The 17,446-nt window shown below is 36.2% G+C and overlaps 1 protein-coding gene across 1 annotated transcript in view; it reads right to left on the bottom strand.

Moving 5' to 3' along the window:
* PLXDC2 (plexin domain containing 2) overlaps positions 1-17,446 on the bottom strand; it is a 406,586-nt gene that overhangs the window by 172,889 nt on the left and 216,251 nt on the right. Inside the window, exon 4 of the mRNA XM_084868544.1 lies at positions 14,292-14,361. Coding sequence (XP_084724670.1) covers positions 14,292-14,361 — 70 coding nt within the window. The remainder of the gene's footprint in view (positions 1-14,291; positions 14,362-17,446) is intronic.

Here is a 17,446-nt window from a genome sequence, read left to right as displayed (position 1 = left end):
TTTTTTCATTACTATCAAGTGTCTCTTCATCAGAATAGTGTGTCCAACTGCCAAATGTCAAGGTCTAAATGCTTAAACTTCATCTACTGGTGGGAAAAAAATCACTTAGGGTTAGAAGGTCCCAGAGGCTGTAAGATCACTCAGTATTTTGCAGTTTGTAGCTCAACAAACAAATACCTCACTGAGCATCATTGGTATTTATTGGCTTGAAGATACTTACAGTGCTAGGCAAATGGAATGATCATAGTGGATTGTATTTGCTATATGAAAATGACCAACACAACTTGAAAATTTTAAGTTGTTCAGTAAGCTACACATTTTCATGCAAAGTGTCCAGTGTTAGTGAAGTATCTTCCATATTCTCTGAGTTGCAAATAGATACTCAGTATCTTCAAGCTGAACAGCACATGTGAAGACCTCTTTAAGTCAAAACATGGGCATTTGGACGAAATCTACAAACCTACATGTGGTTCCCATTTAAAATTCTGGGTCTGTGCAGGCCCTTATAGGTCTAGACTCTAGAGCACATGTGTCAAACACAAGGCCCACGGGCCAAATCCAGCCTGCCAGGCCTTGCAATGTGGCCCGCACCGCGCTGTCATCACTGCACTCCGCTGTCAGTTTATGACATTGTCAGTTTATGACTGTTCAGTAAACCATTCGGCCCGCGATTTAGGCTGGATTTTAGATTTTGGCCCCTTCTCTGATTGAGTTCGACACCCCTACTCTAGAGGAAGCAAACTTTACTCCTACAGAAAACAATGGGCCATGTGTCCTTTAACTAACAACCTAGACTAGATTGATATCATAAAATCAAGGCCTTCCTAATGGTATTTTTTGACATTTTTATACTTAATTCTGCCTTTCAAAGACTGGGGACTTATTTATATTTATTCTTTATTCCTTCAAATTTGAAAACCAAATCATTTTTATACATCCTTTGTCTTACATTTAAGATATAAAAAGAGTCTCACACAGAAGACTTTGATTTTAGAAAATACTTTTATTTAAATATAAGCCAAGTGTAAGGTATAGCAATTACTCAGGCTGCCATTTATGCCACTTCTCTGTTGTGGTTAACTGTTGTGGTATGATGCAGGCTTGATTTTTGAAGGAGCTACTACCAATGTTATTCACTCTAAGAATGGATTATTTGAATAATATGGTTGTGACAGATATTGTCTTATTAAATCCTACTCTTTAAAAAAAATTGATTTCAAAGAGGAAGGGAGAGGGAAAAAGAGATAGAAACATCAATGCTGCAATGAACATAAGAGTATACACTGAGTTGCCAGATTATTATGACCACCTGACGTTTGTAGGCAAATTAGCCATACACTTCATTTTATGCGATATGGAAGCCGAAGGCCTGTTAGAACACTTTCACTGTCCGTAGTTACCAAGATAAAATATCTCCAATTCACATAGGAACACAAGGATTGGACAGTTGAGCATTGGAAAAAAGTCACGTGTCTGATGAATCACATTTCCAGTTGCATCATGCAGATGGCAGAGTGAGAATTTCACAGAAACGGGATGAAAGCATGCACCACACATCCGTGAGTACAACCCTTCAAGCTGTTGGGGGTCCATGCTATGGTTTGGGGCATGTTCTCCTGGCATGATTTGGGCTCTTTAATTTGTGTCTGAATAACACAATATACCTAAGTATCATTGCTGATCAAGTTCATCCTATCAAGTTGATGGCGTATCCCAATGGAGATGGCTTCTTCCAACAAGAAAATGTGCCATGCCATGGTGCTCGTATTGTGCAGGAGTGGCTTGAAGAACATGAGGAAGACTTTACCTTGCTTAGGTGGCCCCCACAATCATCAGATCTCTATCAAATTGAGCATTTGTGGAACAAAGTTAAAAGAGCCATCAGGCAGCTGGTTCTACAAACATCAAATCTCACAAAACTGGACAATGATATTCATCTGGCATGGTGTCAGATTCCTTGTATCACCTTTCAACATCTCAGTGGAGTCAATGCCAAGGAGAATTGTTGCAGTATTGAAGGCAAAAGGTGGTCCAGTGAAGTAGTGAAGAAGTGGTCATAATAATCTGGCCACTCAGTGTGTGTACATGTATGAGGCCCAGTGCATGAATTTGTGCATGGGTGTGGAGGTGGGGGGTCTGGTCAACCTGGCCAGTGGGAGGGGACATGGGTGGTTGGCCAGCCTGCCTGCTGGTGGAACTCCTGGTTGAGGGGACAATTTGTATATTAGCCTTTTATACATAGGCTATACATTGAGAGGCCAGATTATTATGTGTTCAGAGATCATAATAATCTGGCCACTCAGTGTGTACATTTTACCTAATAATAGACAAACATGTAAATAGAATGTACATCTGCCACATTCACAGCCAATCAAAAGTGAATATGAAAATTAACCCAACAAAGATGGTGGATTAATTTTCATATGCTGGCACGAAGCAGCCGGGTGGGCAGGACACCTGCTATGAGGAGGAGGGGAGGGGTGGAGGGAGCTATAGGAGCAGTGTTCCTGCTAGGAGCAGGGACTTGGCAGCTCCCAGGTGGCCGGGAGCTAAGCCAGGGGAAGGAAGGCCTATTCTTGCACAAATCTTTATGAAACGGGCCTCTAGCATATATATATATATATAATCTTCTTGAGTAAATAATGGAATACTTCTCAGTCATAAGAAAAGTTGAAATAATGCCATTTGTGACAATATGGATGAATCTTGAGAAATTATACTATATGAAATAAGTTATATGGAAAAAGTCAAGAACCACATGATTCATTCATATGTGGGATATAAGACTGAAAGCTACAAAAGAAACAAGGCTAGCAAACAAACAAAAACTCATAGACACAGATAACAGAATAGTGATTGCCAGAAGAAAGGGAAGGGTTTGGGGGAGAGGTCCTAAAGGGCAAAGAGAGGCATATATATAGTGATGAAAGGAAATTTGACTTTCGATGGTAAACATACAATGCAATATACAGATGATATATCATAGAACTGAACACTCTAAGTCTATATAATTTTATTAACCAATGTCATTCCAATATATTTAATAAGCATTTTTAAAAAGAGTAATGTTTAAAGGAAATATAAAAAGGAACAGGGTATGGGGGATAAGCTATATTATAGTATAGAGCATAGATTTGAGGAAAAGTTAATGAAAGACATCAGGCACAAGCTATCTTTAAAATACAGTCAAACTACAACAAAATGAAAACAAATGCATGTCCCCAGTGAAAAACCCTGGGAGACAGACACAAAACAGAGGTGACATTGAGCCTTGTAAGAACAACCTGGTGCACGTAGCTAAAACTTGACCTGTCAAGCAGACTAATACAAGAAAGTAATTAGGTCAGCTGTCTAGGGATGAGCAGTGACTTTTTTTTCTCTCCTTTTCTGGCTTATAGGCAGCTGCAGTTGAGTTTCTGCCTAAAACCTCTAATTGCTTTTTCCATGTGTAACATGTGTAAGTAGAAATATTTTTGTAAGTTCATTTTTACTACAGAGCCTCCACTGACCAGATGTTATATAAAGGCACTCTTTTTCTTAGAACGTGTTTTGTCCCTTTAACAAGCATAACCTGGGGAAGTTTTGAAAATCAGATTCTCCTATCTTGTGGCCAGAATTTCTAATTGAATAAGGAATGGTAGTGCCTAGAGATGGCTGGGGCTTTTAGTCTCCACTATCCACATAATTTTTCTCATGTCTCCCCAAAAAGATAATAAGAATTCACAACTCTTACATGCATTTAGAAATATGAACCATTAGAAAATGTTATTTTTATTGAAATAAAAGAGACCCTAGGCAAAAACAGTGTGCATGTTAATGCAAACTCACTGCAAGGACCCTTCAGTGGGTTCATCCTTCCCTTCCCTTCATTTTTAACCGGATCACTGAGTCCTTGCCCCCCTTCCCAATAGAAATTCTAGATCAGCCATTGTGAGGAGGTCTGGTGCAGGCCCCAGATCTTCACGTTTAAAGAAAACGCTCCAGGTAATTCTGAGGTAGATTCTGTTATTCATTCTAACCTTTTATCAGTTCAGTGGTGGCCACCTGCTAAGCATGGAATGTTAAATACAGTTACAGTTTAATCTATAAAATAAGATTTTAAAAACTAAATGGAATAGCAGCTTCCTCCTATCCCCCAATAGGTGGGAACCTGGCACTAACGGTGCCAGGCTACAGGAGAAATTCTGAAGGACCCTTGTATGAACAACCCGCTGCCTCCAGAGGAGAAATAAATGCATGTTCCTGTCCTTCACCAGAGAGGTGTGTCATCTCTACGTGTGCAGAAAAAGCAAGAAATGTGTATATTCTGTGTGTATATGGAACACAGTTATTTAGTGGACAAGGAATACTCTGAAATAAGGAAGCCACTTGGACAATATTAAAAAGTCACCAATTTCTCAAAAGAGATAGTTTTACAGACCAGAGCTAATGTAGTTCCTTATCTCTACCACTGCCTACAAAGCCACTTCAGTAGCTGGTCCTGAAGTTCTTCATTCAATATGGCCTGGACCAAATGCTAGGTTGCGATATTTGTGGGCTATCCCCTTAGACCAGCTTTTCCCTCTGTCCAATAGTGTAGTCACTGAAGGTGGCCAGCAGCTGTCTGAGGCCCTGTATCCTAGTAGCTGTCCATGCTGAGGAATCCTGCGGTCTGGACTTCATGGCACCTCGCCCGCTCAGTCCCCGGTTCTGTGCCTTCACCGAGAAGAGCCATGTGCCCAGCTTCTGCAGGGTGTCTCAGTCTCTCGGGCTGATTTATAGGTTACCTAACGAGATTGCCACTTACCAAAGGAAAATTTTATTCCGAGCTGAGCTCAACGACTAAAACATCATAAACCGTAAATCTGTAAGTCATAAATTTTATGCTATGTATATTATTTTACTACAATTAAGAAATAAAAGTTTTCATATCCCTTTTTTTGTTGTTGTTGCAAAATTTAATTGTTCTAAATTCCCTTAATTTTCTTTCTTTTTTTTCCTGGATTAGTCTATAAATGCTGTGAATTTTCTCTGCAGGCTATTAACTGAAAGGGTGCTTTGTTTTTAATGCTGTGAAAATTGATAATAAAACAACTAAAGGCATTTCCCCTTCATTTTTGCCTTCAGCAGAAAAAAAATCCTCATTTGAACAATAATTCAAGCAAGTTAAATGAAAGTTTCTCGGTGGTCTTCAGGCTAGTCAGAGCAACAAGGTCATCTAAACCTGTCATAACCCCATTAGAAATAGTCAACAAAATGTTTCAGGTTGTTATATTATTATATTATATTGTTATAACTTTATAATATTATTACAATTATATTAATTGTTATAATATATATTATATTGTGTTTCAGCTGTAGAGCTTATCAGTTGAACTGAGAAGATAATTTTGAGCTGTTTTGACATTATACCTACTGGTTTTCTATGACATCGTTTTTTAAATGGGGGAAAAAATCCTGAAAATAAAGGTAGAACTGAAATAATATGTACACATAAGGATATCTGCCCTCTAATTCAAAGGCAAAACATCACACATAAATATAATTGGACAAATATTTAATTTACATTCAGAGTGAGTCTTTATCATATTCTCAAACTGGATTATTAGCAGTTAAGTGAATCTCAATTTTATGAAAGGCAGCCTGATGCTACTGGGAGAATGTGCATCTTCCATCCCTATCATTTTACTTATAGCTAATGTTATGCTTTGGATGAACTTGTTCTTAATGTCCTTGTTATACAAATGACAGAATAAGAAGCAAGTGATATATGTGGCCTGTTGATTATACTAATGCCTGTTACCCAGTTATGACTAAAGATATCACAATTAGAGAAATTACAAAATTATTCTACCATGTGTTACAAAATTGCAAACTTTTCTAAGACCTTTGGACAGTCATAGATTCACAGAATGTCACATTGTGTGATCTTTAGTGGAGATTCTGCACCACACTTAGATACGACAGACATATCCAATGATGATCAGGACGACATCTGAGATCCTCTACGGACTACTTACACTATCTCCCAGTCATGAATGGGTGAGTCAGCCTTTAACAGAAGTAGAAGTGATGGTGAATTAAGTCCCTAAATACCCTTTGTGCTGAGCATAATGTCATGAAAGAAAACAATAGACAAACTAACAAGCAAGCTCACCTTTACAGAGAAAGTATTTTGAAAAGGAATAAAGGAGAACACCTACATATAAAAAAATCTAAAAGCCCAGCGACTGAATGGCAGAACAACCAGAATGACCAGTTAACCAGTTGCTGTGATGCACACTGACCACTGGGGGAAGACGCTCGATGCAGAAGCTGCCCCCTGGTGGTCAGTGCACTCCCACAGTGGGAGGGCCGCTCAGCTGACTGTGATGAGTAGTGCTCCCACAGTGGGATGATTCCAGCAGGCCATGCCCCCTCACCAGTATACGAAATCATGCACTGGGCCGCTAGTATAGTAATAATAACATATGCTGTTTCTATAGAATTTTCTGTGAAATAGTTTACAACATGTATTATTTGACAAAAATCTAATGATCAAAGTACTTTTATTATGCTAATATTACAGCTTGGAAAACTGAGATAAGAGAGATTAAGTAATATTCTAACAATCACACAGTTATGACAGGCTTGACTTATGGACTCACACATTCTGAATCAAAATTGTGTTATCTTAACCTAGATGCCAGAGTGCTTCTCCCAGAAAATGAATTTCAGTTGCTGGCCTCAGCAAGAATTGAGGGAGCTCTTTTGAACTCATTCCTGAAATGGCGGGATGTAGAGTCAGATTTGCATTGTTTAGTGTTTTGTTTTTGTTTTTGTATTTTTCCTTCTTTTTCAGGATTGGAGGTGTTACAGCATTTGCTGTATGTTGTTACTTTATTAATTAAACAGTAACTGAGGCTCCCTTCATATTCATTTGGGTGATGTACTTGAGCATCTATGTAATATTGTTATTTATCTGAATTATTGATGCAGTGACTAAGGAAGAATGCAAACAAAAATACTTGTTCCCGCCCTAGCTGGTTTGGCTCAGTAGATAGAGCATCAGCCTGCAGACTGAAGGGTTCCAGTTTCCAGTTAAGGGCATATGCCCAGGTTTCGGGCTCGATCCCCAGTAAGGGGCATGCAGAAGGCAACCGATTAATAGTTCTTTTTCATCATTGGTATTTCTCTCTCCCTTCCTTTCTGAAATCAATAAAAATAAAAATATTTAAAAAAAAATACTTGATCCGAATGTTTCAAATAAAGCCTGGATCCACAAGAGTATAAATGGTGTTTTCCTGAGGCAAATTTTCCTAAGTGAGTATGCAAACACTACTGACAAGTAGATTCCTCTGTAGCTGCTATGACAATGGAATAGGATGAGCCTCAGGGGGAAATTTACTTTTTACCCAGACCTATGTCTCCTCTGATTAGCCTTCCCCCACTCCTGTCCTGAATCAAGAAGTATGTGTCACATACCAAAAGTCCTGTTATTTGTTTTTCTGTTTAGTGTCCTCCTTCGTTCTACCCATATTTCTACCTCTGGATTTTTCTTGTTTATGCCTACTGACTCAAGTCCAGCTACTGGGTGGCCCCTCTCGGAGTCTCCTGCTGTTCTAATCTTGAATGACAGACAGTTCATCCCCATCCACAAAAGCCAGGACTAATGAAAAATGCCTTGTTGATACATAGTAGAAACAAAATGGCTTGTTAATGTGCAATTCATAAAGCCACCAGAAAAAGAAATGTAGTAATGCTGTTGAGTCTGCTGAACATATTGCAGGATACTAGACACTGAAGTAAATTATCAAGGAGGAAGCTCAGAAGCGCTGTCTGGTTTTCAGAGGTAAATCACAGAGAATCATTTAGATACCACATAGCAGACATCACACAATTTATCCCTCTGCCCGGGAGTCCTTGAGACCTGAGTTTGTTACTTGAAATTAGTGAACCAAATTGGAATGGATTGGTTTTTGTCCAGCACATATTCCTTCAGCACCTTCCCTTCATGCATCAGATAACCAGATAACCATAATCTCTGCTCTGTGGTGATAATAATAAAAAAGACAAAATAACTCCATTCACTTTCTCACTACATTCAGAAAGTTAATGCATACATCAAGTTCTGTTATAGAGATTACATACTTGAAAGACAATGGAGGTGATACTTGTAAATTGATCGTATGAGTAATAGCTCTCTACTGCTCTTAAAAGCCTTTATAACTATCTACAATCAAGTTCCTCAATAATTATGGAATATTACTTGGAACTAAAAGTAAAATATTACTATTTGACAGCTTAAACAAAAAAGAACTGAAATATTTAATAATATACTTTTTTTAAAAAAATAATCAAGATAATATGTTCTACTTTTTAACCTCTCTCATTGGGAATTTAAAGGAGAAAAATAATTATTTTGACCAGTTAAAAAAATTAGTCCAAATCTGAATTAAAACAAAACATAGCTCAAAGCGAAATAGTTACTTTTTCTTGGGAGGGGGCCAGAGACCTATTAGGTAGGGGAGGAAGGGAGATTTATATTTTATTTTTACCTGTTTGTTTTTTAATTTCATGTATTAATTTTTCAGATATTAAAAACTGGTTACTTAATGAATATCCTATATTTTATTAATTACCATGTAGCAAAATAAAATAGATCTAATTCTAAAATGTTTTTTTAATTAAATTTCCAAATAGGAATTTGTGTAGGAAAAAAGGGAGGGAAAATCCTTTATATAATCAATATAAGCAATGCATGTTCATCATTATCTCTTTAATTCATATAATTTTTTATTCCTAAGTTCCTGTACAACTGCCTGCCTTTCCACCCACTATTTTATGAAGAATCAGCATCCACCTACATACTTAAATTTTGGTGCCAGAATTATCTGCATGACTTTACCTTTCTCTCCCCATTATCTAAAACAGCATTTACCCACTGCATGCCACCCTTTTTCCTCATCATAGTTATATGTACCCATGATGGACTCATGAAAAATATCATTACTAGTGATGGTTGCAGAAATTAAAAATCAAAACTACAAACTTAAATCTACTTTTTGAAGCATTTAAAAGATAACCTTAGCAGCCTAATAATAAAATAGAACCCATTAAATTATTCGTATAGGAAAAAAAATAAAAGGCCCTGTGATATGCAAACAATACAAACTATTCATTCCATTAATGAAAATACTTTTATGAAATGCATAGAAGACTAGATTTTTTTTTTAACACTTGGAATATTTATATTTTAAAGTATTTTTTTAAATAGAGAGATAAATCAATGCATTCAGATTGTGCTACCAGTGAACCAGAAAATAGGATGGTACTTCCAATTCATTTTGTGCATTATTGTGTGGATGATTAAAGCTTTTGAAACAAAATTAAAGTGCTTAATAAGCAAAGGTTCATTTTTGTAGTTTATAGATAAATGACCAGATACTTATTTTTTATTTACATTTTAACTGAAAGTTTTTTCATTCATAATAAAAAGATAAGTCATAATAAATTATGTATATATCTATATTTTTAAACTATTTTCTGTTTTGAAATGTTATTTGTCCTAGCAATAACATAAGACATTATCTTCAAGTTCACTTCCATTTTATTTTATTTATTTATTTATTTATTTTTTATTTATATATTTTTTATTGATTTTTCACAGAGAGGAAGAGAGAGGGGAAGAGAGTTAGAAACATCAATGAGAGAGTCATCGATCAGCTGCCTCTTGCACACCCCCTACTGGGGATGTGCCCGCAACCACTGTACATGCCCTTGACTGGAATCGAACCTGGGACCTTTCAGTCTGCAGGCTGACGCTCTATCCACTGAGCCAAACCGGTCCCGGCTCACTTCCATTTTAAATAAATTTGTGTCTATGAAGGAGAAGAGAGTAAGAGAAGGAGAGAGAAAAAGAAAGATGGAGGTGGGAATAAATATTTTAAGGGAGGCGTGGGAAAAGGGGAAACAGCAAGGTAGAAATGAAGAACATTGTGATTTAAAATATCCAGTTTTACTTTCCCTCCCCCAAATCCAATGTTAAAACAAGTTCAAGAAGAATTTGTAGACAAAGTGGAGAATATCTCTATTCATTTTAGTTTCATAGAAAACTATGTGTTCCTACTTAAAAATCTCAGTCTACAATCTATTTTGAATGGCCTAAGGTAAACTTTATATCAACCTGACTCTGGTTTCTATTTTTCTGCCAAGCCTTTCACAGTTAACAACATTTTTAAGATTTGTAAAGTGATAAGCCTTTATCAGGCAGGTCTATCTGCTGATAGTACCTAGTCAGTCACAGAAGAGATCCATAAAAAATCTGTGGTTCACAAGTCCTCTCTTAAGTATTCTAAGCTCTTATTCATTGGATCTTTTTAGCTAGACATATTTGCAACTACAGTGATTAACTCAAATGATGTGTCTTGCAGTGATCCCTTTTCCTTCTCCATTGCACACATCCCAGTCCAGGCACTCTGTATACAGAAGTACTAAAAAAGCTGGTGCTGATGTTCTCTGTCTTCACCCACACACATTACCCTGCTCTCCACTGCCAGAGCAGGCCAGATCTGTTCTTTTCTCAAAGAAATCCAATGCTTGCTGGATATTACCCAAATTTCTAATGTTCACGTTCTTCACTCCTCTCTTCCCTTCAGCAGTCTCTTACTCCAATTCTCCATTCAAAACATGCAGATTTATTTGATAGAACTTCAAATATGCTTGCTATGATCTCAGTGCTGTCACATAGCTCAGCATCCCCTTGTCTGAAAGCCCCTTCTCTATCCACCTCTTTTCTACCTGCCTCTTTGCCTACTAAAATGCCAATGAGGCCAATATTTAATGTTAGCCTTTTCACCAAACTGTACTTAATTGGTCCAAAGAATGAGCAACCCTGTGCCCAGCTTGTGTGGCTCAGTTGGTTGAGCATCGTCCATGGACCAGGAAGTCATAGTGAAATTCCTGGTCAGGGCAATGCCTGGGTTGGGGTTTAATCCCCGGTAGAGGGCATGCAGGAGGCAGCTGATCAATGTTTATCTCTCAATGATGTTTCAAATTCTCCCTCTCACTTCCTCTCTCTGAAATCTAATAAAAAATACATGAATAAATAACCTCCTGCCCCTTCAGCACTGAAAGTCAGCCTTCTCTTATCAATTAGTCATGTGCTCCTTTTCTTCTTAGATTCTAAGCTCCTGAAGAGAAAACATAATTTATTCTTCTCTGCATACATTGATGTATCATATACTGTGCCTCTCACATAATAGGGGCTCGATCAATATTGAATGAATGAATAATCAATGAGAAGTGCAAGAGATTCTGGTTTCATTCTGAAGAAACCCTGCTCAATGCCTTAAGTATCTTGCTTATGCCTCTACAAAAAGGGTATGGGTTTGTACAGGCAACTTCCATGCTACCACATTTTATATAGAGAAAGAAGTTCCTTTACATTAGTATTTTCCTCAATGAAGTGAGAGATCATTCAAGATACCATATTTCTTTTTACTTATTTTGAGAATGTTTTCAAAGGAAAATGAGACTTAGAGCAATAAAAATAATATAGCCATCTGTCTGTGTTTGTTTGTTTGTTTGTTTTTCTGCCAACACAGTTAAGGAAAATTTTACTTTATATTGGCTGAATCACCTTCATGAATTTTGAAAATAAAATAATTTGAGAAATTGAGCCGGGACCGGTTTGGCTCAGTGGATAGAGCATCGGCCTGCGGACTGAAGGGTCCCGGGTTCGATTCCGGGCAAGGGCATGTACCTTGGTTGCGGGCACATCCCCGGTGGGGGGTGTGCAAGAGGCGGCTGATCGATGATTCTCTCTCATCGATGTTTCTAACTCTCTATCCCTCTCTCTTCCTCTCTCTGAAAAATCAATAAAATATATTTAAAAAAAATAATAATTTGAGAAATTGAAATTGAGCTTAAAAAGGAAGTCTGTAAATTTTACTTATACATAATCTTTTTTCCCCCATAAAATTTAAGTTTTAAAAGTAAAGCCTTTACTTTTCTCCCAAAACTAGCTTTTCTGCTTGAGTTTGTAATTTTTTGTTCATAGCATCATTTCTCTCCCTTGGTTTGAGGCCACACAATCACCAAAACTCTCAATATTTGTAACACAATCACTGCAATGTTTTTTGAATTATATGTACTAACTCTGGTGTTGCTTTATACTTTAAGGCAGCAATTTTCAACTGATGTGCCACCAGAATTTTTAAAACATGCAATAGCTGTCTATTTAGTCAGGGGCACTGATTTCTTTTCCCTTAAATTGTCAAAAAACAACAACAAAAAACAAAAAACAAAAAACGGTCAACACAGCAATAGACGTCTGGTGTGAATGAATCAAAATTATGTGTTTTTTGTTTGTTTGTTTGTTTGTTTGGTCAGATTGGCAAAATATCTAATATATTTTTTGGTGTACTGCACAGTTTTAGTAATTAATTTATGTGGCCCATAAGATGAAAAATGTTGAAAATCACTGCTTTAAGGCATTACACAAATGTCTAGGTTTATCTAAAGTTGATTATTTACTTAATTAAAGACTAATGACTCAAATTGATCCTTGAGATATTATGTAAAACTGTCCCAACCTTTTTTTTCATCTTAATAGGCCACACTTTTTATAAACATACCCCCAGTTTCACTCACACTCAATTATTTACAATAAAAATTATACTGCATCTATTTCCTCTTCTGAATATTTACTCAAGATAATCTTCCTAGGAATCCATTATTTCCCTGCACAACCATAGCAACTGTGGTACCCTTTAAGAAATACCTTAAACAATATTTTTTCCATAAAGTCTTAAAGAATTCTCAAAGATGTTTGAGCTTTATCAATTCTGAAAACCTTTATTTCATCATGTGTATTTTCCAGGGAACTCCCCATAGCCAGCTTCCCCTGTCTAACAGTCCACTAGGCTGTACATTCCTAAGGCAGAGTAGCTATATTTACCATTGCTCAGAGTAGATTCTTAAAAACTTTTTTAAAATATATTTTTTGAGAGATAGTTAGAAACATCGATGAGAGGAGAAACATCAATCAGCTGCCTCCTGCACACCCCTTATTGGAGATGTGCCCGCAATCAAGGTACGTGCCCTGGACCAGAATGAAACCTGGGACCTTTCAGTCCGCAGGCTGAAGCTCTATCCACTGAGCCAAACTGGTTTCGGCTCAAAAACTTTTATTTAATCATCAAGATTTCTGATTATCTATCTTCTTCATAACCCTAAAAATCTCCTAAGTCTTATATTAAAATATGCGAAAAGTAATCAACATGGTTCACATCCAAAAGAGGAATAATGAAACGCTGAGACAGAGGACTCCGTCCTATGGTGCTTTAGGCATGGATGCTCTACAGTCTTATCATCACATCTACCGATTTTTTTTTTTTCATTGCTTCTTTGCTTACTCTTTCGTTTTTTTGTTTTTCTCTCATTCTTCTACTTTCTCTATGACCCTGTGTTAGGTCTGCAGGGATATTCTTTGGCATTTTTGCTTATCTCTACCAGTAATATTTAAAGATTAAAATATTTCTGACTTCTGTGTTATACTATAAAGAATGATAATTGCCTCTCTAGGGTATTGCTAATCTTTAAACTAATCTTCAAAGTTTGTGGAAAAAATTAAAACTAAAAGGATTCAAACTGAATGTCAGTGTTTATTTTTAAAGCTCTCAGATTAGTTGTCAGTCACCCTGGCTGGGTATTCAATACTGGGCTTTTCAATTCCCTGTCAGGGCACATACCTAGGTTGTGCATTTGATCCCTGGTCAGAGAGGCAATCGATCTATGTTTCTCCTGCACATCAATGTTTCTCTCTTTCTCTCTCTCCCTTCCTCTCTCTCTAAAATCAATAAAAATATCCAGTTAGGATTAAACACACATGCACACATACACAAAACATACTCTTCTCAACACAGGTGACATTAAAGGAAAGAAACAAATAATTAGAGCTAATAATTAGCTATATACATTTAAAAAAATTTAAAAAATGCCTCAACAATTTCTATAAGCACCTTTTCTTCCTACTTTAGTCCCATTAGTGCAGTCTTACCATACTATCAAAGCAAATTAAAACTCAGGTGGAAAGCAAAGATGATGGATGTAAGCTGAAAGTTATTATAATGACTTTATTTTTTTTTTGCTGAAAAGTTTTTCCAATAACTATACTAGTCTTTCTTACGTTTTATTTTTACCCATGACTTTGTGATAGAAGACAATGGTTTTGCCAATAAATGTCCCTCTTGAAATATGGAGTGAATTAAAAATAATAACTGTAGTAAAACTGTAGATTATTTAGGGCGCATGGGCAGAAAACCACTTACCCCCCGTTGCCACAGTGATTTCACGTAGAAAATGGCCATAAAATGGAAAATCGAAAGACAGATTCACTCTCTGCAAGGAACAACACCAGAAAAGAAAATCAATAATGCACATAATAGTAAATGCAATATGAAAAGCCTTCCACTTAAAAAACTGATGTTTCTTTTCTACTTTACAACGCTATTATTGTAGTTGACTTTTAAAACCAGAATCTCAGGTGATAAGAAAGGACTTTTTTTCCCTGGTAATTACAGGTTTGAAATGTGTGAAAAGAATAAAGTTGGGCTGTTATTGTCCGTTGGTCTGTTCTTTGCGTACAAAGGAAATCTCAAAGTTTCAACTCTCAATCAAGCTATTCTCTCTTAATATCCCCAGTGCCTTTTACATGTCCACTGCAAATCAGTTCATGCATCATGATAAACAATTTATTCTGGGGTCCTTTTTAGTTACATTAGTCATCTCCAAAAGAGTCTTCATTATCTATCAAGTTATATTGAAAAAACAATCAAAAGATTTTCATTCACATAATTATGCATTCAATTTGATTTCTATTCATCTCATAATGCAAGGCAGTCTCATGGAACAAGATATCTGCACCTACAGTCTGAGACCTGCAGACAATTTTATTTTTTTAGATATAATGAACTCTCCAGGTTCAGCATATTATGTCTATTTTTGAAAACAAATGAAGAATAATAAATGCTGGTTATACTTTTCTTTTGTATAGAGAAAACTTGGGAGACTTAGGAAAAAAGTTTATAAATTTTACCTCTATGTTTTCTAAAAAGGGGTCTGAAGCTTGAGTTATATATACATACAAACATACACATATACTTTAATATTATATATTTTATTTATATATTACATGCTTTATATATAATAAGTACATATAATATCTCATATATAATAACAAAAACAAAATACAACACAATACAGCAAAACAAAGAAACAAAAAACCCTGATATTGTTTGAATGCTTGAAATAATATAAACTAGATGTATTATTACAAAAAAACACAGAAGAAAAGTAGTAAATTATAACAAAAATTATCCACTGTTATAAAAACATCCAGAGGGAAATTAATTAGTTGGTTTAAAGCCTAAAAGCATTACCAACTATCTATAGCAAAAGGCTATTGTGTTAAAACTCAACAGTTTCTATATTATCTTTCCCAATGCACAAATTAAAAAAAATAGAGAAGTATATCTAGATTTAATTTAGCTCCTTCCAATTTTGCAAATGATTGCTTTTTTATATCCATCAGAGATTTTTAATAACTTATTTGGCATGAAATTAATCATTCAAAATTTACAGTGACTTTCAATTACATTTTCTTTCCTTTTTAATGAATGCTGCATCTTCAGAACGGGTTTATTATCATTTTTATTTTTTGCTGACTAACGTAACAAGAAAATTCATTTTCAATGCAGTAACTGAAATGAGTGGTTACCAATAACTCTAAAATAAAAGCTTCAATAGCAAAATCGTATGTCTCAAAGAAGATGTCAGCAATAATTTCATAAAGGCACTTGCTACACTATCTTGTTTTTCAGCATTATAATTTATTTCAATGATCATGAGCAAATTAGTAAAATTGCAGCTCTTTGTCCTTCTCACTTCCACAAGAGTTTGGTTTAGACATATAATCAGTAATAATCTCTATCAATTAGCACCAAGGATGAACCAGAGTTTCTTTACCACCACAGATATTTCAATGCTTTTAGAACAAGGTTGAGACATATAAATCCATAAGGTAAAGACTTTTGTAAAAAGCAAATAAGTCCTCAAAGAAAATTTGAAGAACATCAATGACTAAATGCTCCCCTGTTTAATGATCAGTTCGCCTTAGTTATCACCATGCCTGCTTCACACTGATAAGAAACAGCGACGACAATTTAGAAAGATGCTAGCCTCTTAATAGTTGTGAAATCTGCCCATGTCTCTCCAGATACTACCTACTCTTTCCCCAAGTACTGGTCACTATTATTGTAATAACTTCATCACAGGTGTCTTGATTTTATTTCTCCTACAATTCTTTCTCCATAATATCTAGTATATCACTCCCCTACTTTATATCTTTCAGTCTAGAATCCCACTGTCCCCACATTAATGCCAAAGTAGTGAAAATGGTTCTACAGCCCACCACTACCTGGGCTGCTACCTCACAGTTTCCCCTTCATTGCTCTGGCCAGGCATCCAGGACTTCTTTTAGTTCCTTGAAACTTCTACCCTTAACTTTTGGCTATGGTACTTTTACATGATGTGTCTTCTGACTGTTATGATCTCTCAGTCAATCGTGGCTTCCATATTCTTTAAGCTTTGGTTACCCCAATATCAATCCTACAGAATGACTTAGGGGTGGATCATTCTTTGGAAGCATTTTCTAAAGAAAGTGGGAAACATGAGAAGAGAGAAACCAGTCATAGGTGCAATTTTTGGCTGTGCTACCACTACAACCAGGTATCCCATTGGAGACTCTGAGAAACAGTAGGAAAACATGCCTTAGGATCATTTCATTGGTGGTTAGGATTGGGACACTATCCATCATCTCCCGTTCCCTATTGATTGATGGTTGCTCCTGGAGGTGGTTAATTCCCCATCTTCCCCAGACTACACTTATTTGTACTCTCAGCCAGAGCAGAGATATAGCATTTGGGCTGGAAAGTTACTGGTAGGTTAGAAACTATACCCACAGTTTCAGGTGAATTCAGCAGGCAGAGGGATATGGGACAAAGCATCAAAGGGAACAGCTAAGTGTCACATACTCAGAGAGTCATAGCTTCATTTCTTGGCTCACATTATATCTTTCTACTCTATCTCATCTAGCATTTTCTACATATTCGTTCATATATAAAGCAACTGCATAAGGTTCATATTATAACTGCTTTGAAGTAAAACTAACTCAGCAAGGAGTAATTAAGCATGGCCCAAGTAGAAAACTAGAATCTAAATCCAGGTTTGATTGACAATGAAGGAAATGCGCTTCATTACTTAGATATTTAAAACAAAGTAAAGACAAATTTTTGAAAATTATTATTCCTCTTTAAAAAACACATATCCACCCATATATATACACACACAAAAAAAAATACCACTAATGCATAAACAAAAACAAACACTAGAATCCCATGAAGTACTTTGAAGCAAAATGATGACA

This window comes from Pipistrellus hanaki (genome assembly GCF_964339955.1).
Source record: "Pipistrellus hanaki genome assembly, chromosome: 1".
NCBI classification, from domain to species: Eukaryota; Metazoa; Chordata; class Mammalia; order Chiroptera; family Vespertilionidae; genus Pipistrellus; species Pipistrellus hanaki.
The sequence above is the reverse complement of the archived record's forward strand: the minus strand, read 5'-3'. Positions and strand labels throughout refer to the sequence as shown.